Source organism: Leguminivora glycinivorella, chromosome 8 (genome assembly GCF_023078275.1).
Source record: "Leguminivora glycinivorella isolate SPB_JAAS2020 chromosome 8, LegGlyc_1.1, whole genome shotgun sequence".
In the NCBI taxonomy this organism is placed as follows: Eukaryota; Metazoa; Arthropoda; class Insecta; order Lepidoptera; family Tortricidae; genus Leguminivora; species Leguminivora glycinivorella.
In genome coordinates this window covers 3,060,170-3,085,920 of record NC_062978.1, presented here as the reverse complement: position 1 = coordinate 3,085,920, position 25,751 = coordinate 3,060,170, and the positions used below count along the sequence as shown (strand labels likewise).

Genomic DNA, 25,751 nt, shown 5'->3' with positions numbered 1-25,751 from the left:
GAAACGTAAGTTGCTTAAAAAATGTCCTTTTATATTTATACCTTTTTTTGACCAATCTAGGTTTTTCATAATGTGTTGTAGAACCGTGATAAATAATGTAGAAGAGAGCGGATCGCCCTGTCTGACGCCTCTTTGAATGTGTATTTCTTCACCAGTTTTGTCTAGTTTTACCCGGCTCACGCTCTTGCTATAGATATCTTGAATGAGTTCGATTGTTTCTGACGGTAATTTACATTCGTATAGAGCTTTCCATATACTACTATGAGATATAGATAAGTAGTTATATATTATATATATCGTTGTCTGAGTACCCACAACACAAGCCTTCATGAGCTTACCGTGGGCTTCAGCCAATCTGTGTAAGAATGTCCTATACTTAATATGTATTTATTATTTAATCAACACAGATAAAATGGATGAGAATTTAGACATATTAATAACAATAACTTACAGTGCAAATATTTCTCAAACTTAAACGACGTTACTTTTTCAATATTGCCTTCGGTTAACTAGCGCGATATTTTACTGACTGTAGTTTAGTGAGGATGACGGAAGTAGAGGTGAAACACTTAAGAAAGTCACCTGTTGTATGTGTGAGTGACGTGTTCGAATAGAGAACACATATTTAAAGTTATAATTTTTTTAAAGTTATCTTAAAACTATTAATGGTTTGCAGGTTCCTGATCGGCGGAGGGATATTATTCCAGCAGCGGCAAGAAGTATAGGAATAACTGCCCCGGAAGGCTGCCGATGCGTGCCTAGGAGTAAGATAGTAACACAAACAAAACAAACGCCTATTCGAACACGTCACTCACACATACAACAGGTGACTTAAGTTTTTCACCTATAACCCCACAGATGTCATATATACCATAGATCAAGCAAACGTATCTACTTAGCATGTCAAATGAACTCAGTGAAATCCACTGAGTTGTCCGTCTTTACTCGCAGCTTGCAGCTTTCGGGCGTCAATTTTTGTAAGTTGAAGTCAACCAAAACATAAAAAATGCCTCGTTACGTGATATTCAATTGCAACAACACAAAAATTATGAACAATCAAGAGCCTGAGACATATTTAAAATTACAGGCAAGAATCAACTTCAGTACAAAATTTGACACGCTCGGCCCCTATACAAATATATGAATTTGTTTCTTCTATCTAAATTAAGTTCTGTGTATAACCCATTGACGACGAACGCGGTAAAGAGTTCATGTTAACTCGACTTCGTCGGAATATTTTATAGTTTTATTCCATGACTTTGAGTTTAAGTTAATGCATACAAGGTCGTTGGACTTACATATGTCCTCAGTAGCCTACTATCGCGTGCATTACTGCAATGCACATGTTATCAAGATCAATTAATTTAAAAGGGTTAAATTTTTAACTTCTGATTAGCAGAAACGTCTGCAATCGATGCCACTAGGCTTAGAATAAATTTAAAAGTGGAAAATGTCTGCCTTGGGTGAGACTTGAACTCACGGCCTCTGGTGAGTTCAAGTCTCACCCAAGGCAGACATTTTCCACTTTTAAATTTAAAAGGGTTAAGCTGTTCGCTTATTTTGTATAACTATAACTACATATAAAAGTAAAAGCTGGGTATTAACTTCGATACAATACATAACATATCGTCACTACTTTTAAAAAAACTTGTATCTTCGTCTGTCAATGAAAAGAAAATTGTAGTATGTATGGAATGCATATAGACTTACTGCGTTTTAACTTTGAGGAACAGCGTGAGATACGAGATTTTTTAAAAGTAGTGACGATATCCTTCATAATGCCATACTAGAGTCAGAAGATAAAAGTTTCACTCACAAAGACCCAACGCCGTGCTTTGGTTTTTATCTACTAGTTGTTACTAATAATACTAATATATTATTATATCGATCAGTTATCAAGCAAAGGTAAGGAAATTGGTGTCGCAAAATATGGAAATTCTACCAGCAAAAGTTATAATCTAATTCATAAACTTTGACAAAAATCAGAATTGTGTGTGAACTATTGGGCACTGTAAATACATATTAGAGTGATAGGACTCCACAGCTTCAAAATAGCACATCCAAAATCAAAAATGTTCAAATTCATATGACCCCGAAGTCTTTAATAGGCATAAAAGTCACATAACAGATTCGCATTTCGCAAGGACGGGTCCATTAAAAAATTACTATTTCCTCAAACCCACTTCCGTCAGGAAAATGTTATTCGACTGTATTAAGACGCTAATCCCACCAAAAGAGAGTAGCCTATGACTTAATATCAGCGATAGAAACGAAAAAAAGAAAAAACCGGCCAAGAGCGTGTCGGGCCACGCTCAGTGTAGGGTTCCGTAGTTTTCCGTATTTTTCTCAAAAACTACTGAACCTATCAAGTACAAAACAATTTTCCTAGATAGTCTTTATAAAGTTCTACTTTTGTGATTTTTTTCATATTTTTTAAACATATGGTTCAAAAGTTAGGGGCCCCACATTTTTTTTTCCTTTAGGAGCGATTATTTCCGAAAATATTAATATTATCAAAAAACGATTTTAGTAAACCCTTGTTATTTTTTTAATACCTATCCAAAAATATATCACACGTTGGGGTTCAAATGAAAAAAATGAAAAAAAAAATCAGTCCCCACTGTATAAACATTTTTTTCCACTTGTTATTTTACCACTTTATCGGCGAGATTGATATACATATTGGTACCAGATTTCAGCTTTCTAGTGCTAACGGTCACTGAGATTATCCGCGGACGGACGGACGGACAGACAGACATGGAAACTATAAGGGTTCCTAGTTGACTACGGAACCCTAAAAAGATCGTCGCTCACATGTAAAATAAAAGAGACACGATGATAGTGCGAGCGAGTTAGGTATAGTTCGTCGCGTCGCCGAGTGATGAACTATAAATCGCTCGCTCTTTTATTTACACGGGAGTGGCTCGGATACCGGTTAAATTTTCTAACCGTTATCATGTACTTGCGGCAGAACCTTTAAATTTCGTTTTCGCTCGAAAAACCGCTATTTTTAAACCGGTTTTTAGGGGAACGCTTTCATAAAGGTTTCATTCGATTAACCGGTTTAGAACAAAATAAACCGGTTTATTCCGTAGCTTGATAGGTAACTACTGTTCTAACCAAACAAAAAAAGTCGTTGTGTGAACGTAGGTATTTAGGTACTACGTATGTGCGTCTCGCCGTTCGTCGAAAAAACCGGTTTATTTCGGTTAAAATAAAGTTCTCATAACGTTCGCGTTCTTTAGAAAGTTCGGAGTAAAATCGAAATAAACCGGTTTTAACCGGTAAAAAATAAACCGGTACCGAGCCTTGCACGGGAGCATTGTTCGTTTCTAAGTTCATCACTAACTCGATTTTAGTAGGACTAGTGCCGATAAAATGTTATTCAACTGTATTAAACGAGTGATCATGAATTTGGTCTCGTTATGGCAGGTCGTAAAGTAGCAACTCCCTTGATAAACAAGCTGCGCCATTAAATTGAATCACGCTTAGAACACGTCCATAACAATACTGCGGTCAAGCAATTGGGTCATTCTACTTTTCCGTCACCATTTCATAAATTGAACCGCCATTAAATTCGTGTACCTACTGAATATTAACCAGAACCAAATATTTGTAAATTGTATGCATTAATTTAATAGGTAATGCTTATTAATTGTAAAACATCCTTAAACAATCCTTATCATACGTAACCGGAACCACTGAGTTCCTGTGATTAAGAACATTTATCACCGTAGTTATTTATAAACCAAACAAATCAGGGTCAATAGCCTGAATTCCCAGTCTTTATTAAGTTCAAAATAGATAACGTATAAGGAAGTTTTACGTTCAACGGGTTAAGTATCTCTCTCCATCACAAAAGAGACAATAAATTGCTAAGTACGATACTCGTTTCTTAGAACCATCACGGATCAAAGAGACAATAAATTGCTAAGTACGATACTCGTTTGGCTTAGAACAATGATATTATGCACTGCTATAATTCGAGCCATCATATGCATACGAGGCACACGTCACAAATTTAAACCTGCTGCGAAACTCTTGCGTTTTGATGACGGAGCAGCATTTCCCACTCCAGCTAAACCAAGATTGCGAAATGTGAATTATTTGTTTTGTTTTTATTACTTGTGTTTACTCTATTACTACTAGTTTTTAAAAATAAAATATTGGCACTAAAAGTAATGAACAAGTTTAATAAAATGTTCAATTTACAAACAAATTAAAAAACTTATGTACAAAGTGGAATGACCCTAATAACTATCGCCTGCCGGACGCAATCAAATTAACCGATACACAAAGATACTAAAACGTTATGGCTTGTATTTATGACGAGCGAATCAAACATCGTTTACTGCCATGACGACAGGGGCGAGGGGCTGATTCTATCTCACGATCTTTAAAAATGACCAGTAATGGGTGTCGTAGAAGTCGACTGTGGGATATAGGTTAAATTGTGGCGTAGGCGAGAGGCTACCTGTCACTGCAATCTCACAATTTGGATTTCTTTCAACCTCTTTTTGCCAAGAGTGGCACTGAAACTTAGTAGTTCATGTGCTCTGTCTACCCCATTATGGTATACAGGCGTGATTCTGTGTATGTATGTATGTTAGAAATAAAATTGTACATTACGATGTCAATACGTATACGTTATAAAAAAAGAGTTCCCCGCTGGGTTTATCTACTGAAACAAACGCTACATATTATTTAAAACACGAACCAACCACGCGGTTTTTATTTTGACATGTATTTAACATTCTCACTCAACCTCAAGTCAAATACCCACGAGTAACATCTGAAACATCTCGCTCGCAATACTAATTTTCACGATCGTATCAGAACAAAGACAAACCATTTACAGATTCGTAGCTCAGAATCGGTCTTAACTAGGGGTGTACCGACTAGTCGCCGACTAGTCGGGAAAGCCGACTATCCGGCCACATTTTTAGTCGGCGATTAGTCGGCGACTAGTCGGCAAAAAAGGCCGATTAGTCGGCGACTAGTCGGCAAAAAAGGCCGATTAGTCGGCACTTTATTACTGATAGAAAAACAGTACAAAACTAAATTATCAGCTGAAAATTATGGTTGCATTATGTACCTATTCGTAAAATTCCTTTCTTTGTCAAAACAACAAATGTCTGTAATCATCACAGAAATAAATTTCCTACCTAGGATTATAGATTTCATAGGCAGGATCACTACCCACTAAACCAAGCTGCTTGTTAAAAATGGAAAATGTATATAAATATTGGCATGAACCTTTGAACCTGTAAAAAATCATAAAAAGCGCGAACGAAGAACCAAAAATGACATTCAAAATGTGAATTTAGTCGAAAATTATGTTTTGGCCGACTAGCCGACTAGTCGGCCGACTAATCGGCCACTCAAGCGCCGACTAGTCGGTAGTCGGCCTAGTCGGCCAAATCAATAGTCGGTACATCGCTAGTCTTAACATAGATGAGACGGGGACTAGGGCATGCAAAACCGGAGCGGTTCCAAGAATTTCATTTCCCGGTTCTATGTGGGACTGGAACCGGGAGTCCCGGTTCTTAGTATTTTTAGAGTTCCATACCAAGAAGTGAAAAAGGCAACCCTTAGTGCGTTTTCACATTATCCGATCCGATATCGGATGTCGGAAGGATTTCAAAGGCAAAAATCAAAGATGGCGGCTTAAATGTGTGGGATATCGGTCCTACATCCGATAACGGATCGGATAATGTGAAAACGCACTTACGTTGCGACTTTGCGTCTGTCTACTCGTATGTATTTTGAGAGAATATTATAAGAACATTGGATTGGAGATAATTAACAAATTCTTGCCATAAACAATTCATTAGGGATCATCCACATATTACGTCACACCAAATTTCAGGTTTTTTGGACCCCCCCCCCCCCTATGTCACGCTTTTTTGTATCCCTTTAACAGGGATTGTCACATTTACTATGACCCCCCCCACTGTGACGTAATATATGGATGAATACTGTGGTTTGTTTACGTTATATAAGAAATACAAAAGTACCACGGTTGCAAGCAATGTTGCAAAATTGCACTATTTGCAATAAATATCATGTTTATCTTGTCAGATTCAACTTTACTAATTATTTACAAATACTAAAAATGCCATCGCACACACAGCTACAAATGCAGATGCAATTTAAAAAATGAATAAATCGGATATTTTGAAAAGAACCGGGAGCACCGGTTCCAAAATTTTAGTCCCGGTTCTTTCGCCACCATAAAATTACCGGGATTTCCCGGGAAATCGAGAACCGGGAAATACCGGGAGCATGCCGGGACTACTTACATTCTCTTTCTTCTGGTATTCGTCGTTCTTGTAAATGCTTCTCGCTAAGCCGAAGTCGCAGATCTTCACAACGTTGTCTTCAGCCAGCAATATATTCCTGGCAGCCAAATCTCCGTGAAGAATCTGTAAAAACACATATAGATTTTCAAGCAACGATATCAACGAAATAAAACTATGGAAACGGATTAAATCGCGTATAATGAATTTAAAATACATCCCGACGTTTCGAACTCTTTACAGCGTTCGTGGTCAACGGGTGACTGAGGAAAAAATTAAAATGTGCAAAAGCTACCCACTTACAAGAAATATTAACGAACCATGACCACAAATAATATAGATTTCTAAGGCAGGTTCACACACTATTAATAAAGCTAGTTATACAATATTCAAAAAATTTACCATTACTCTGTTAAAAAATAATTAACCAATTAATCTACACAAAATTGACAAAGAAACAAACTGCAAATGTCCAACACCATACAACACAAATGCCTCACAGCCTTCGTCGTGCTTGTTCCATTATCAGATGTACTACTGGATCCCAAGCCGGTGGTCTGGGTATATATCGCTTCTCCTTAGCGAGAACCAGAGGCTTGTCAAACTTTATAGCATGATTGACTTTATCCATGACATGTTCATTGACATGACGATATCAATTTATTTTGATTATCTTACGATGTCGATCGAAAGTTTTTAACCCCCGACGCAAAAACGACGAATAAGTTTGACGTGTCTGTCTGTCTGTTTGTCTGTCTGTCTATGTGTGTTTCTGTCTGTGGCATCGTAGCTCCCGAACGGATGAACCGATTTGGATTTAGTTTGTTTTTGTCTGAAAGCTGAGTAAGTCGGGAGTGTTCTTAGCCATGTTTCATGAAAATCGGTCTACGTGGTCGTAATATCGACGGCGAAGTAATAAGAACTCCTAAGTACAGTCGACTACAGAGATATGTATCCACTTTTTCACCTTATTGCATTGTAATAAGGTGAAAAAGTTATACATATCTTTGTAATCGACCTGTACTTAGGAGTTCTTGTTACTTCGCCGTCGATATGTGGTTAGGTTAAGTACACAGTACTATTTATGTTGCGCTAGACATGGCAATTCCAACAAACAAGCCGTAATAACATTTGCTGCATAAATATTGTATTTGAGCAAACACTCATCCGTCTGAGATATATATACGTGTGTTGTAATCAAACCTCGAGTCGCCAGCAACCCTAGAAGATTTCAGTGTATTTTAGAGTCCTTTTGACACCCAGCATTTAATTTGTTTTTGAAATTGGAACTCTTAATAATTCTTTAACTTCTGATTAGCAGAAACGTCTGCAATCGATGCCGTTAGGCTTAGAATAAATTTAAAAGTGGAAAATGTCTGCCTTGGGTGAGACTTGAACTCACGGCCTCTGGATCGATACTCCAGCGCTCTGCCAACTGAGCCACCAAGACTTCAACCAAGCCAGCGAAATTTTCCACTACTAAGGTCAATGGGACCCGTAGCGACATCTACCGTAAGAGTGTTAAACTTCTTAAACGGCAACCGGAGTTCCAAGTCATATTGGAAATTCACCAGTTACGATGCGCTAACCATGCTAAATTTTTTAAAATAAATATTATACATATTATTATATATATTTTAATTTTTTAAAAATTTAGCATGGTTAGCGCATCGTAACTGGTGAATTTCCAATATGACTTGGAACTCCGGTTGCCGTTTAAGAAGTTTAACACTCTTACGGTAGATGTCGCTACGGGTCCCATTGACCTTAGTAGTGGAAAATTTCGCTGGCTTGGTTGAAGTCTTGGTGGCTCAGTTGGCAGAGCGCTGGAGTATCGATCCAGAGGCCGTGAGTTCAAGTCTCACCCAAGGCAGACATTTTCCACTTTTAAATTTATTCTTAATAATTCTATAAAAATTCAAAATTACTTTTTGATTACCTATGTAAGTAGGTACAATATTTAATACTTGGGCACTTAAGAGGTTAACTAGCAATTACTAAGAATAACCCGAACCCTCCTTAGAACTTGTACACTCATTTCTGCTGTGTACTTAACACAGCAAAAGGGAGTGTACAATCAATCAATCAATCAATCAATCAAAATATTCTTTATTCAAATAGGCTTACAATAAGCACTTTTAAATTGTCAACAGTGTACAATATTCATCTTATTCTAAATATCAGAGCAATTTATTGGTGCAATAAACAATATTGTTTTAAAACTACATTGATTTAATAAAATGATATCAATCTAAATTGTATAAAAAAATACTAGTATAAAAACTTCTAGAATAAATTCTAAATGTCAAAAAAATTGTGTAAAAATACATTGAATTATCAATATCATCATTAATAAGCTATATAATTAATGGTTTTCAGCAATACTTGTATCCCACAGTGTTTCATCATTCATGTAGTCTTGTGTGCTATAGTAGGCTTTAGAGATCAGTATACGCTTTACATAATGTTTAAATCGATTAAAAGACAGTTCAGTGATGGCATTAGGAAGTTTGTTATAAAATCTTACACAATTACCCATGAATGATTTTTTAATTTTATGGAGCCGAGTGAAGGGCACTGCAAGCTTATGCTTATTTCTAGTGTTTATATTATGTACATCACAGTTTTTCTTAAATTTACAAATGTTTTTATGTACATACATAATATTCTCATAAATATATTGACAATGCACTGTCATTATATTAATGTCCTTAAACTTATCTCTAAGTGAGTCTCTATGGTTCATTTTGTATATATTGCTCGAATAGCCCTCTTCTGCAGAACAAATATGGTATTTATCTCTGAAGCACTGCCCCATAGTAAAATACCATATGACATAATGCTGTGAAAGTAACTAAAATAAACTAATCGAGCTGTTTCCACGTCTGTTAACTGACGGATCTTGCTCACTGCAAATGCTGCAGAGCTCAGTCTATTCGAGAGGGTAGCAATATGGGGACCCCACTGAAGTTTAGAATCTAAAGTTATGCCAAGAAAAACTGTACTATCTACCAGTTCCAATTCCTCATCCTTCACAACGACACTTGCTTGTTCATTTTTAGCATTACTCGTTACAAACTTAATACATTTAGTCTTTTTCTCATTTAACAATAAGTTATTAACACTAAACCAATTAACTACTTCGGAAATAGCATTGTTTACATTTTCACAAGTTTGTTGCTGACGTTTGACTTTGAAAATAAGGGAAGTATCATCTGCAAACAATACTATATCATGGTGGGTCTTTACAAGATATGGCAGGTCATTAATGTAGATAAGGAACAGGAAAGGCCCCAATATTGATCCCTGCGGTACACCCATAGAGACTAGTGACCCCGGTGAGCGCTGTCCATTCACGTCGACCCTTTGTATTCTATCGTGTAAGTAAGATTTGACTAAATTCAGTGCCGATCCTCTCACTCCATAGTAGTGCAATTTCCTGATCAGTGTTTCATGACAGACGCAATCGAAAGCCTTAGATAAATCACAGAAGATACCCAAGGCATCCTGTGACTCCTCCCAGGCATCGAAAATCTGTTTGATTAGCTCAACACCAGCGTCGGTTGTTGAGCGACCCCGTGTAAAACCAAATTGTTTATTGTGCATTAGATTATTGATGTTAAAATGTTGCAATAGCTGAAATAACACTAACTTTTCAAAAATTTTGCTGAATGTCGGTAACACTGATATCGGTCTAAAATTAGTGGGGTCGGATGTGCTACCAGATTTAAATAATGGAATGACTTTACTGTGTTTCATAAGATCAGGAAACTCACCACAATCAACACTGTTATTAAAGATAACTACCAAGTCAGGCGCTACAATTTCTATTAAAGATTTAACACCATGGACAGAGACTCCCCAAAGGTCACAAGTTTTTTTAACATTAATTGATTGAAATGCCTTAATTATATCTGAGGTACTAACATGTTCAAATACAAGGTCTCTACTACATTCTGTGACATTATCTTCTAACAATGTAACGGCAGATGCAGGTGATGAATTTAAGTGCCTAGTTGTGGAAACTGGTATATCAGTGAAGAACTTTTCAAATTCTGTTGCTACTTCTAAATTGGAATCTACAATTTTGCCATCAATTTTTAATTTCAGTTCATTTGTTCTTTGCTTTGATCGACCAGTCTCCACGTTAATTACTTTCCACGTTGCTTTAATTATATCGGAACTACTTTTAATTTTCTTGCTTAAATAATTACGTTTAGCGGTATGACAATCTAATTTAAACTGTTTCGAAAATTGTTTGACATGTTCTTTAAATTCATCACTCGTATTAAACCGCCGTTCCTCATACAAGGCATACAATGCACGTCTTCGTTGATGTAACTCTGCAGTTGCCCACTCACTAAAAACTGATGCATCACTAACCGTGACCGTTTTTGTTGTAAATATCGTATTATAATTTTCCATATATGTGTGAAAGAATGAATTATACATATCATTAGGACTCATGTTTGGAGACAGAACGGGTAGCGCCTGAACTAAACTCTGTTTCATTCTTTCCACGCGGTCCGAGGTTACTGGTACAAAAGTTATCTGTTTTTTCAAGGTATTTTTCCTAGCAGCTTCAAATACCATTAATTGACCTAAATGGTCGGACTCTAAATTGCTGATTACATTTTTTGTAATAGGAAAAATATCTGTGAAAATATTATCTATACAGGTTGCACTAGTAGCAGTCACTCTAGTAGGCTCCATAAAAATGTGGTTCAGATTACATGATTTGAAAAAATTCAACAGCCTACAACTTAATGTCGAATTTTCTAAAATATTTACATTAAAGTCGCCGCAAATAAGTAATTTCTTGCTGGAAGGCGATATTTTCAGTAGCACAGATTCCATTATGCTTTCAAATAATTCAAAATTACTTAATGGCGGCCTATACACGCACACAACAATAAATTGCTCCAATTCTACTGCACTTAGTTCTATAGTCCGTTCAACAGACATGGACACAATATCCTTGCGTTCCTTAAATTTTAACTGATTATTTATTATAATTAACGACCCACCATGTATGGAACTATGCCTGGTGAACGAACTTCCTACCTGGTGATTAATAAATTGAGGCATTAATTCATTATTTTTTAACCAGTGTTCAGTAATACATAAAATATCTATATAAAAATCCTTCATAAAAAGTTCAATTTGTAAATCTTTACCTCTAATACATTGAATATTTTGATGCACCAGGTGGATATACTTCCCTTGCTTACAGTTTTTTTCCTTATATTTACTTAAGTCTAGATTGCCAGAGACAGAATCTTTTGTCTTAAAAGCTAGTTTAAATCATTGGTTATGACTGGAACCAATTCCAAGTTCATACTTTGCTGCTCAATAGGAGCAGAATTGTCTGCCAAATTTTTGGCAGAAATGTCAAGTAAATAGGATAGCGATAATGCTATTTGTCTTTTGTAATAATTTGAAAGGTAACAATTACCTTTAGTCAAAAATACCATAGGCATATGGTATTTACTAACAAATTTGTTAGTGTCAATTATGCTAACCTTACTACTATATGTACAAAGATTATATAAAGCTATATTTAACTTATGTCTAGTGTTATTTTCTGCCTCTGACATTTGGGAACAGTAGGGGAATGTGAAAAAAATAATTTTATGCACTGCCATTGAGTTTAACTGTTCAAAGTATTTGACCAAATTATTTTTGTTCACATTGCCCCTATTTCCCATAAAGATAAGCAGTGTCGTCTGAGAATCTTCTTCCTCCTACCCTTATCCCACGTTATGTGGGGTCGGTACAACACGTCTTCCTCTTCCATTCTCCTCTATCTTTCGTCATCTCAACACTCACATCTTTCTTCCTCATATCCTCTTTCACACAATCCAGCGTTGTTTGGGTTTACCCCTCCCTCTCCATCCATCAACCTTCATCTCCAACATTCTTTTGCCTATATGACATTCATCCCTCCTCATTACATGACCGAACCACGCCAACCTGCCACTCCTCATCTTTTCCGTTACAATACAACAGGCCTCACAATCGTCTTGTAGATTTTCCCCTAAGTTTAAGGGGCATCCGTCGATCGCATGTTGTCCCTGAGCGTCGCCATTTCATCCATCCCGCATTTATTCTATTTTTCACGTCACGGTCGATGCTTCCGTCATTTTGGAATAATGACCCAAGGTACCGGAAGTCGGAGCAGTGTCGTCTGAGAATGAATATCACAAATTACAAGTTTCTAATACGCGCATGTAATTTTGAGTTGCAGGCGTCCATTCGTTACGGTGACCGCTTTCCATCAGGCGGACCGTATGCTTGTTTGCCACCGACGTAGTATTAAAAAAAAAAACATCTCAGGAAAACTCTTATTTTAATAATATGCATGGTTAGTTTAATGTTGCTTTAACAGATCGTTGTAAATGAAAACACTAAGCGAGTCTTCACTAAGACAAAGATATTTGGTTAGTTAAAACCAGAATTGTCATAAATTAAGGATTTTTCTACAACAATAACTATAAGGTACAGCGGGGCAAATCTCTACTGGGGACAATTGTAACTAGTCCATTTTTCCCTTATTACACTATGATGTTTAGTTCTACATGTATCCACTGAACACGCCTACCATCCATACTAATATTATAAATGGGAAAGTGTGTGTGTCTGTTTGTTTGTCCGTCTTTCACGGCAAAACGGAGCGACGAATTGACGTGATTCTTTAAATGGAGATAGTTGAAGGGATGTTGAGTTGACATAGGCTACTTTTTTTTTTTTACGCGACTGAACACGGGCGAAAGCTACCATATAATATATAACCGGTGGACACTATTTAATAATGCAAACATTGTAAAACTGGACCAGTTACATTAACCCCCAGTCGAGATTTGCCCCGCTGTACCTTATTCACAGTATTTACACCTATCTATGTCAAAAATACATTTTAATCCTTCTCAGATATTTGAAGGTGGGCTATAGAAGTGTCAGATGTTTGAAGGTTTGAAGGTGGGCTTTAGAAGTGCTAATAAAATCGTAAGAGGTCCCAGCAGTCTTTAAGCGTTGAATAAAACATTGAAATTGTTCTGGGTTTTACGAGAACATTACAGAGGTCGTTACAATAAAACATTGTGACTTAAAAAAGTCTCTTTGTAGCTTAAGGCACTGGTCCCACCGCGAGCTAGTAAGCTATGAGCTATCGGCTATAAAAACGAACAAAAGATAAGCACTCCCGTGCAAATAAAAGAGACACGGCGGTTTTGATAGCTCACCGCTGGGCGAGTAACTATAAACATCGCCGTGTCTGTTTTATTTACACGGGAGTGTGATTATCTTTTGTACGTTTTTATAGCCGATAGCTCATAGTTTACTAGCTCGCGGTGGGACCAATGCCTAAGTATGACTGTAAGAATTTATTTCAACATGCAACATTTTAAATATTTAAAGCAAGCACTTACGTAAAGCAAATAAATGTTAAGAGCGTTATAACATTTCGGCGTCGGGCGAAATTAGGTATTTTACCCGCCGCGCGAGCCCAATATGCCGACCCTTTCTAGCACGTCTTATCACTCGCTCGCACTACAATAATGGACAAAACAATCTTGATCCTTTCTATGGAATTTTGATAACAACCACAATCTACTATCTCGATATAAACTTTTGGTTTCTAATAAACATTATTTTGTACGAAAATACGAGAATATAGCGCGAAATAATATCAATTATGTTATAATTTATTTAAAAAATTAAAGTAATAATTATAAAAGTAGACCCCATCCCAAATATTTGCTTTTGTTATATGATAAGTATTAGAGTAAAGTATATATTAATATGATGATAAAATAAGACAAATACAATTCTAATTACTTCAAGGTGGTGCTCAGGGTCTGATGATGGAGCCAGATGGTGGTCACCAATACTAATGAACAATATGACTATACAACTTCGTGGTTTACATGTCATTCTAGCATTTTCACTTTCACATTTCAAGTGCATATACCACGAGTATAGGTTTTCGGGTGTGCTGATTTAAAAATTAATGACCGATTTGGAATCTGACATTGCTGACTGTCACTTTGACACAAAAGTCGTCATGGGTGTCGTAAAATAGGTTTTAGGGGGTGCTGATTCCAAAATTAATGACCAATGTGGAATCTGACATTGCTGACTGTCACTTTGACGCAAAAGTCGTCATGGGTGTCGTCAAATAGGTTTGCGGGGGTGCTGATTCCAAAATTAATGAACAATGTGGAATCTGACATTGCTGACTGTCACTTTGACACAAAAGTCGTCATGGGTGTCGTAAAATTGGTTTTAGGGGGTGCTGATTCCAAAATTAATGACCAATGTGGAATCTAACATTGCTGACTGCCACTTTGACACAAAAGTCATCATGGGTATCGTAAAATAGGTTTTAGGGGGTGCTGATTCCAAAAATAATGACCAATGTGGAATCTAACATTGCTGACTGTCACTTTGACACAAAAGTCGTCATGGGTGTCGTCAAATAGGTTTCCGGAGGTGCTGATTTGAAAATTAATGACCGATTTGGAATATTGACATTGGTGACTGTCACTTTGACACAAAAGTCGTCATGGGTGTCGTCAAAAAGGTTTCCGGGGGTGCTGATTCCAAAATTAACGACTATTTTGGAATCTCACAGTGCTAATTGTCATTTTGACACAAAAGGAATCATGGGTGTAGTCAAATAGTTTTTAGGGGGTACTGATTCCAAAATTAATGAAATGATTTAAAAAGTAATGACCGATTTGGAACCTGACATTGCACAGTACCCCTGGAAACCTATTTGATGACACCCACAGCAATGTCAGATTCCAAATTGATCATTAATATTGAGATCAGTACCCATGAAAACCTATTTGAAGACACCCATGATCACTTTTGTGTCAAAGTGACAGTCAACAGTGTCAGATTCCAAATTGGTCATTAGTTTTCAAACATTTCCGGATACCTATTTGACGACACCCATGACGACTTTTGTGTCAAAGTGACAGTCAGCAATGTCAGATTCCAAATTGGTCATTAATTTTGGAATCAGCACCCCCTAAAACCTATTTTACGACACCCATGACGACTTTTGTGTCAAAGTGACAGTCAGCAATGTCAGATTGAACATTGGTCATTAATTTGGGAATCAGCACCCCCTAAAACCTATTTTACGACACCCATGACGACTTTTGTGTCAGAGTGACAGTCAGCAATGTCAGATTGAACATTGGTCATTAATTTTGGAATCAGCACCCCCTAAAACCTATTTTATGACACCCATGACGACTTTTGTGTCAAAGTGACAGTCAGCAATGTCAGATTCCACATTGGTCATTAATTTTTTAATCAGCACCCCCTAAAACCTATTTTACGACACCCATGACGACTTTTGTGTCAAAGTGACAGTCAGCAATGTCAGATTCCAAATTGGTCATTAATTTTGGAATCAGCACCCCCTAAAACCTATTTTACGACACCCATGACGACTTTTGTGTCAGAGTGACAGTCAGCAATGTCAGATTCCAAATTGGTCATTCATTTTGTAATCAGCACCCCCTAAAACCTATTTTACGACACCCATGACGACTTTTGTGTCAAAGTGACAGTCAGCAATGTCAGATTCCACATTGGTCATTAATTTTTTAATCAGCACCCCCTAAAACCTATTTTACGACACCCATGACGACTTTTGTGTCAAAGTGACAGTCAGCAATGTCAGATTCCAAATTGGTCATTAATTTTGGAATCAGCACCCCCTAAAACCTATTTTACGACACCCATGACGACTTTTGTGTCAGAGTGACAGTCAGCAATGTCAGATTCCAAATTGGTCATTCATTTTGTAATCAGCACCCCTAAAACCTATTTTACGACACCCATGACGACTTTTGTGTCAGAGTGACAATCAGCAATGTCAGATTGAACATTGGTCATTAATTTTGGAATCAGCACCCCCTAAAACCTATTTTACGACACCCATGACGACTTTTGTGTCAAAGTGACAGTCAGCAATGTCAGATTCCACATTGGTCATTAATTTTGGAATCAGCACCCCCTAAAACCTATTTTACAACACCCATGATGACTTTTGTATCAAAGTGACAGTCAGCAATCTGAGGTACTACATATTCGTAATCTGAAAGTAATCAAGTCAATAATTTCAGTTATTTTGAATCGACTATGATTCCGAATTATTGGTAATAGTAATGATTGTATAGATGATTAGTGATTCCTTTACATGTAATGGTAATTTACCGTTTCACTTGATTACATTACAAGTAATCTGACACCCAGTAGTGTCAGATTACAAAGTAAAATCAAGTAATCGTGTAATCCGGAATCGATTACGATTTCCCCATCTCTGGGTTTAGTTATATGGTTCATTGGTACTGGTGACCACCATCTGGCTCCATCATCAGACCCTGAGTACCACTTCTTGTCAAAGGTCTTGTTGAGACGAACCCAACGAGCCTAAACACGAAGTCGTTTACTTACATGGTTCACTGGTACTGGTGACCACCTTCTGGCTCCATCATCAGATCCCGAGTACCATCTTGATGTGTCTTATCATCTTGACCGTATTGTAATTTTCACATTTTTATCATCACAATGTTGTAATACTTTAACATTCAAACATAATAAAGTATTACAAAAGCAAATATTTACGGATCTGGGATCAAATTCGTTGGTCGCTGTTTACACACACACAATGCGAGGATAGCCCGTGTATAAACAAGGAGTCCGACCCACACAACGATAAATATTCTCGACGTTTGCGATGAAAACTCGGAGACCAAAGCGACATACGTCTTACCTCCTCGAGCTCCGGCGCGGCACTGAAATCGCAGGCGTCCGTCGCCGGTAAAATAGCGACAGGAAGGCTAGTTTTAAAAAATTGGCAAAAAATTATGATAAAATATTATAACGACAAATGGATAACAGCAGTTTAAGCACATTGTGCAGATTATTTATATACTAAAATAACTTCGATAACATGTAGATTTTCGGAGAAATGATCACTTGTTTCGATGTATTTTCAAGACAAAATTGAGTTCGTTTTACTTTCAATTTCTCAATTTCAAAGGATTAAATGATAAATATTGTTTAATGGGCCTAAAGTACAAGATATTAGGAATTTAAATTTACCGCAATTTTGCCGATAAATATTGTACATTTTACAATATATCGCCTTTTTTTGTCATAGCGCTCTTAATATTAAATATTAGGACACATTCCGTAAGTCTATCTGTGTAGCTACACTGAGAGAAATTTGCATTGTGAATTTAACAAGTTCGACTTGTTGCAGTTTATCCATTTGAATCAGCCAAACGTATGTTTAAAACAATATGTGTCGGGTTGTTTTTATAAAATCGACTTGTTGATTCAAATATATTGCCGATTCAAATGACAAGTAGCTTGTTGTTTGAACCAAAGAGCACGTAGGCGCTATTTTAACCAAAAAACTGGTTGTATTTTCTCTCAGTGTAGAGTTTCTACTTGTCTACTTGAAAATTAGCAAGAGATCCCTATCTCATATAAGGACAGGACTGCCTTTATATCTCCCGTTCCTTTACTTTAAATCTGTAAATTTATTAAAAAATGTGTGTTCTTTTTGTATGTACTTATGACTATATGAAAATGACGTCTACGAATTCAAAATAATAAAAAACCTAATCTGTGGCTCTAGTGTAAAAGGGTACAAGTTTCGCGGAGCGAGCGCAGGTGAAAAACGGCATAAGTCATATACGGGACATACACCCTTTTTCACCTGTGCCACACCTCGGACACTGGCGATCAAATATATGAAAGAGGCGCGTTCCTAGCACACAGTCTAAGCTCGTGTAGGTGAACGCGTACCATGATTGTATGAGTGACATAAGACAGGTCAACTGTTCGCGTTTTTGACAGGCGGTAACTGTGAGGTAACCGAGAGGGGGTGGGCGGCACTTTCAGCGGGGAAAGGGAGTGGTCATACTGTACGATAGTACTCTTTATTATACTGTGCCTGCGCTCCGCGAGACGTGTACCCCTTTTTCACTAGAGCCTCAGCTATATTTTCCTTTGACATCGGGGTCGTATTGAAAAATTAAAAACACATTTGTATTTACATTTTACTGGTCATTCAACGGCATCGAAACAGGCCAGTGAACAAACTGAAATGTTGTCAATTTTATGATGTCCCCATGACTGTCGTCACAGCACAACTCACAACACACACGATTTTCTGATTTTCAAACTGCTAGTAGGTATTTGTTTTTGCTGATTAACTTTAGGTAGTTTTCGCCTCATCTTTGGCCACAGTATCTTAGATGATTTTTGCAGCGACTTTTTAAGAGGTATATGCGCTGACAGAGATCGGAGGTACGGCGCATATTTTCCTATGGCTGTAATATTATGGGAAAAAGCTGTCCTCGATACATCGGAGGTAATAGTTATTTGTTATACAAGGGGGCAAAGTTGTATTTTAACGCCGAGTGTGGAATTGAAAACGAGCAAGTGAAAGGATTTTACAGTTGAACCACGAGCGAAGCGAGAGGTTCGAGAATAGAATCCTGAACTTGCGAGTTTTTTAACACACGAGAAGTAAAATACATTTGCACCCGAGTGTAACACAAAACTTTTCCCCTCATTATAGCGAGGAAACTACAACGCAAAAAATGCGTTTATCACTGCTTCCAGTAGTTCCACAGGTGGTAAATCATCTTTATTACTAGATTCACCTACTTTTATCAATTTTAAAGCAGTTAATTTGACTTTATTCAAGGTCAAATTACTTTACCCACTAGTGGATAAAATGCGTTTTTACCCGCTGGTATTGAAGGAAAAAACACGTGTTTCCGAGCTAGTGAGGGGAAAAATATCATATTCATAATTTAACGCAAATTAGTCTGATGTGATAAAGTAAACAAAGATTTCATGCTAGCCAAGTACTCCATACCTACAGCTATCGAAGGCCCAGGCGAGTAAGCAACTTCCCCGTCCCCCAGCACGCCTCTCGTGTGAAGCTCCGGGCCTTCGGCTCTACGCGGAGCTCGGGCTTTGGCTTTCGCTGGGTTTCGAACCTCGCCGGTGTAAACAATATCGTCGTGGTAGAGGCTCAGTAGGTGTATGACAGTGTAATCAAAGACATATGTAGACGGATAAAGTCTAAGAAAAAAACGTACCTCAAAGCCCTAGAGAAAAACGTACGGTGGCCTAGATGGCATCACACCTTTGGGGGACGCTCGGCTAGATGGCGCTAATTTTAATATTTGACATTTTAACATATATCAAGATAACAATATGGGCCAAATTGTCAAAACTGAGGTTCAAAAGTTTCAGCCTGTGTCGAGAGATGGCAGTCACTGTGATTACACATTTTACTTTGACAGTAACTCTCTATAATACTCCATCCTCTTTGGTGTAATTTAACCAAGTTTATACTCACTTTCATGCTAGCCAAGTACTCCATGCCTCTAGCGATCTGAAAGGCCCAGGCGAGAAGATCGCGAGACGTGAGCGGCCGCGGCTTCCGACCCTCGTACACGTAGTCACTTTCATAGTTGGACCGCCATTCTGGCTGCACGTAGCCTGACTCCGATACTGAATATAATAAATTAAGTATTTTATTATAAATACAAATATAACTCATACCCCAAGCTCCTAGCGCAATTAAGGCTCATCTAGACGGCGCGCGGACTTGCGGACTCTTGAGGTTACATACAAATTAAGATTTCAATCGTAGAAGTACCGCAATGTAATAAAACTCACTTGTGATTTCTCGCGCCGCGTAAATGGATCCTTGAAGTTTACTTGAAATAGTACATTACATCAGAGGCCGGGAAAGTGAGGATTTCCGGCCAAGTTGGTATATACGGCCGAGCGAGCGTGCGAGCGAGGCCACAATGAAATAAAAAAAAATGCTCTAAAGGACAATATTTTGTGTTTATTCCGTTTTCACGCCGAGGCATGTATAGTGCTTTTCTCAAACATACAATGAAATAAAAAAAAATGCTCTAAAGGACAATATAAGGACAGTGTCAATCGGTCGCATCGCTGAAGGCGAATCTAAAGAAACTGTGGCTATCGGACGAAAACTGAGACAGGGATTGTATGCGGTTTTGTAAGTAGTATATATATATTTTATATATATTAAATATTTATTGATTATTTATATATTTATTAATATATACTGCGTGTTAGACTAAGGAATGAAAAATGTATTGTTATTATTTTGTAGTTTTTGTATTATGTGGATGTCTACCGTCTCAAACTCTCCCTCAAATGCTCAAAGGTTAACTGGAAGAGATCCCTTAAAGGGATAAGTTCGCCTTTGTACTGAAACTTTTTATTTTAAATATTATGTGCTGTATTATTTTTCTGTACAATAAAGTGTTTACTTACTTACTTACTTATATTTTATAAAAAAAAGTTACTTTGCAGGCCTAGGCCTAAAAAATAATATGAAATCCCTTTACAGTCCTCTCGAGTTGTTGCGCCCAAAAAGCGATACTTCCCAGCCCATTTTAAGGAACGTAAAGACAATATTTCATTGCATATTTGAGAAATAGTTATTTGTTATACAAGGGGGCAAAGTTGTATTTTAACTCCGAGTGTGGAATTGAAAAACGAGCAAGTGAAAGGATTCTATAGTTGAACCACGAGCGAAGCGAGTGGTTCGAGAATAGAATCCTGAACTTACGAGTTTTTTAACACACGAGAAGTAATAGTTATTTGTTATACAAGGGGGCAAAGTTGTATTTTAACGCCGAGTGTGGAATTGAAAAACGAGCAAGTGAAAGGATTCTATAGTTGAACCACGAGCGAAGCGAGTGGTTCGAGAATAGAATCCTGAACTTGCGAGTTTTTTAACACACGAGAAGTAAAATACATTTGCCCCCGAGTGTAACACAAAACTTTTCCCCTCACTATAGCGAGGAAACTACAACGCAAAAAATGCGTTTATCACTGCTTCCAGTAGTTCCGCAGGTGGTAAATCATCTTTATTACTAGAATCACCTACTTTTATCAATTTTAAAGCAGTTAATTTGACTTTATTCAAGGTCAAATTACTTTACCCACTAGTGGATAAAATGCGTTTTTACCCGCTGGTATTAAAGGACAAAACACGTGTTTCCGAGCTAGTGAGGGGAAAAATACTTTTGCACCCGAGTGTAACACAAAACTTTTCCCCTCACTATAGCGAGGAAACTACAACGCAAAAAATGCGTTTATCGCTGCTTCCAGTAGTTCCACAGGTGGTAAATCATCTTTATTACTAGATTCACCTACTTTTATCAATTTTAAAGCAGTTAATTTGACTTTATTCAAGGTCAAATTACTTTACCCACTAGTGGATAAAATACGTGTTTCCGAGCTAGTGAGGGGAAAATAATTATATAGGTCCCAGCTAAGTGCAATTTTACATTTTATTAGCTTAAATTAAAATTAGTTAATAAAGAATTTACGTAAGAAATCACCAGTTCGAACTTAATATATATTTTAGAATTTATTTACAACGATCAATACCCAATGTAATATGCTCAATACCTAGATATAAAATCAATAACACATTATTGTCTTATTTTCTTCTGACTTCCTTTTTTATAGTTTTTATTTAGGTACTTATTTAAATAAATAACAAGAGGTAACTAAAAATCAATTTAACCTATTTAATATCATGCCTATTATAATATAAATATAATAATTATAAGGAAAGTTGGTTCCACACCGTAAATGTAAGCAAGTCTACAATTTACCTTTTTCAGATTCCGATTGTGGTTTAGGCTTGTCTGATAAAAAATAATAATAGCAGTTAAAATTTAGTTTTGTTTTAACAGAAACATTTAGTAGTTATTTATTTGTCTAACAAGGGATAAAATTAGTGTTCTTCTTCTTCCTGCCGCATTCCCATTTTCAATTGGGGTCGGGCCTCCTTGTACAGTCAGCTGCAGAGAAAAGGAGACCCCCTGCCATACAAAATTTGTACGCAAGGGGGTCTCCTTTGCAGCTTATTGTACGTAGGTGGCAGGACCGTCTGTCCAGAGTACGTCGCCGAATGGCACAAACGCTCACGAAACGAAACGCTCGTAGATATCTATCTCTATCGCTCCTGCGTATTGGCGCGACATACCCAGACTACCTTTTGCGGCGTTTTGTTTTCGTTTCGCGTCGGAGAAATGCCGTTCGGCTACGCGGCCTGGGTTGTCGTTGGTGAGATGTTCAGGGACAAGGGATAAAATTAGTGTTGAACACTCTCGTACTAATATTGATAGTATATTGGACCTCATACATTTCACGAATCTTCTCTTTCCGAACAGCTCTACCCGAGCAAACGAAAGATTAATAGTTATTTGTTATACAAGGGGGCAAAGTTGTATTTTAACGCCGAGTGTGGAATTGAAAAACGAGCAAGTGAAAGGAGTCTATAGTTGAACCACGAGCGAAGCGAGTGGTTTAAGAATAGAATCCTGAACTCACTATAGCGAGGAAACTACAACGCAAAAAATGCGTTTATAACTGCTTCCAGTAGTTCCACAGGTGGTAAATCATCTTTATTACTAGATTCACCTACTTTTATCAATTTCAAAGCAGTTAATTTGACTTTATTCAAGGTCAAATTACTTTACCCACTAGTGGATAAAATGCGTTTTTACCCGCTGGTATTAACACTTTCGAAACCGGGCTCTACGCGGCGCTACGACATTTTCGCTACATACGGGGAAACCCATGTAATCGGCTACGCTTCTACGAGCGGTGTACCCGACAGTCGGGTTCTTGGTAGCGAAAGTGTTAAAGGACAAAACACGTGTTTCCGAGCTAGCGAGGGGAAAAATATTTTTCACCACACCAACTGGTAAAGCCTTACTTTGCTATTCGATAACAGATAGCAAAATTGCATTTTATCCACAAGAGTGCAAAGTAATTTCATACAAATTTTAACTTGATCTCTTAAGATGGCTGGTAGAATTTACCTATATTGATGATTTTGAATCATAAATATTGAATAGATTGATTGATTTGATTTAGTTTGATAGTTTATAGTCAGTATTTTGTTCGTGTTGGTGTGGTGAAAATTTTGTGTTTCACTCGGTGGCAAAGTTTGTTTAACCTTCGTGCCTTGAATAACGTGCGGTTAAACAACAACTTTGCCCCCTGTAAAACAAATAACCTTTTTTTAAATTAGATTACCCTTGGCCACAGACTGGCGAAAGGCAAAGACGTGGCATATGATGGAGTGAGCTCGCCCAGAAGACTTGTTTGACCGACTATAATAAGTATTTATATTAAATGAATAAAGGAATATAATATTACCCAGTCTTCCTGATCGGTTACTGGCAGCAGTGTTGAGGAACGTGTGATCTGTGTTCTGCGTCTGGTTCGTATTCAGGCAATCCGACGTCATGCTAAAAAGAAGAAAATAAATAAATATAGGTAGGTAGATGTATTTACTATAAACAAATTTAGAATGGGATAGCACATTGTTACTGGTGAATTCTCAATATAAATTGAGACTCCAGTGTCTGTTGAGATGATTTCTTACGGGTAGATGTCGCTATGCGCCACCCTAAGGCGTTTAAAATTTGAGGAAAGGCATGGGTGGAATTCGCAGGCCTCCGTAACTCAGTTGGTGAGAGAGATGGCTCCAGCAAAGATTTCAATTACTATAAATTGAAATAGTCATACACGAAAGAAAAAACGGGAAGGCCCACTGGTGGCCGATCCGGGAATCTATTTCAATTTATAATTTATAGGTAGTTTTCCGGATAGGGGGCGAAGGGTGATGTCTTCAATAATACAGCGGATGTTTCTTGAGATAAGGTTTTCAGGTTACAAGAAAGGTTTAACCACAGATGTCATATATACCATAGATCAAGCAAACGTATCTACTTAGCGTGTCAAATGAACTCAGTGAAATCCACTGAGTTGTCCGCCTTTACTCGCAGCTTGCAGCTTTCGGGCGTCAATTTTTGTAAGTTGAAGTCAACCAAAACATAAAAAATGCCTCGTTACGTGATATTCAATTGCAACAACACAAAAATTATGAACAATCAAGAGCCTGACATATTTAAAATTACAGGTAAGAATCAACTTCAGTACAAAATTTGACACGCTCGGCCCCTATACAAATATATGAATTTGTTTCTTCTATCTAAATTAAGTTCTGTGGGTTTAACCACGTTTAACTTAATTATCTAATTAAAAGATAGAGCGGCGTGTGCGCTCGTTGCAGTGCGAGACAAGAAGAAGGGCGTGTCGGTGGTGGTGTTGCCAGACTAGAATTTACTCGGCCGTTTAAGGCACACATTTACACGCCACATAGTAATAGTGTGACTACTTTTTTTTTTATACTACGTCGGTGGCAAACAAGTATACGGTCCGCCTGATGTAAAGCGGTCACCGTAACCTATGGACGCCTGCAACTCAAACAGTGTCACATGCGCGTTGCCACCCCATTAGAAACTTGTACACTCCCTTTCGTGACTACTTGAAAAAAGAACAAATCAAATAAAAAATATTCAGTAAAATAATTTGATTTGTTCCTTAGTTGTATTTCAATTACTCTTTCATTTCATAATTTTAATTAATCACTAGTGCGCATTGTGGTTCATTTCTTGTCAGTACGAAACTTCAGAGGGTCATTTGTACTGAAAAATGTCGTACGATACACGTGTGAAAAGGAAATTTGTAACTCGTGTCGATTTAAAACAACCCCTTCCATCTGTTTTAATTTATTGCAACTCGTTTCGAACTTCCTTTTTAGCGCACTTGTATAGTAATGTACTATTTCGTTACGTTTGCGCTACCGAGAAACGTAATAAAAACTCATAGTAACTTGCATTAAAATTTGAGGTTAATTTACGCGTGCCGCTTTCATGAATATTAATGATACGAAACGCCTTATTAAGGTGGAAATATCTTAGAAAAGAAAACAGTATGAATGTCGCAGTAAGATAGATAAAGCCGTTATATAGTTATAACCCTAGGGATATAATTATATGTCGTAACATAGTTAAACGAAGTTAAACAAACAAACCACAGTGGAGAATTGTTTAGGGCAAGAATTTGTTAATTATTTCCAATTCAATGTGCTTATTCTCTCTAAACACCCAGACGGATGGACAGAGTCGCGACATAAGGGTTCCTTTTGATTTTTTTGGTATAGAACTATAAAGAACCGGGACTTCCGGTTCCAGTCCCACTTAGAGACGTATTATAATTATATCCCTAGATTAAGTTTAATCCAGTGATATAATTATATAACTAAACTAGTACCTACCGTATTATAATTATATTCCTAGTAAGATGGTTATGAATCGCTTTTGTTTAGCTATGTTACGGCATATAATTATATCCCTAGGGTTATAACTATACCTCTGCCGCACCGTCGCACTCCTACCTACAATCATTTCACTAGACTGAATCCAGTCATAAAACTATATGACTAAACTAGTAACGTACGTATTATAGTTATATTCCTAGTAAGATAGCAAT

The 25,751-nt window shown here is 37.3% G+C and overlaps 1 protein-coding gene across 6 annotated transcripts in view; it reads right to left on the bottom strand.

Annotated features, from left to right (window-relative positions):
* Positions 1-25,751, bottom strand: part of LOC125229027 (vascular endothelial growth factor receptor 1) — a 102,810-nt gene that overhangs the window by 21,668 nt on the left and 55,391 nt on the right. For 5 of the 6 annotated variants that reach the window (XM_048133788.1, XM_048133789.1, XM_048133790.1 and 2 more), the window contains 4 exons: positions 23,571-23,662; positions 22,016-22,048; positions 19,705-19,859; positions 6,303-6,425 (listed from right to left, as the gene is read on the bottom strand). In XM_048133788.1, coding sequence (XP_047989745.1) covers positions 6,303-6,425; positions 19,705-19,859; positions 22,016-22,048; positions 23,571-23,662 — 403 coding nt within the window. The remainder of the gene's footprint in view (positions 1-6,302; positions 6,426-19,704; positions 19,860-22,015; positions 22,049-23,570; positions 23,663-25,751) is intronic. The other variant, XM_048133791.1, reaches the window with a different exon arrangement.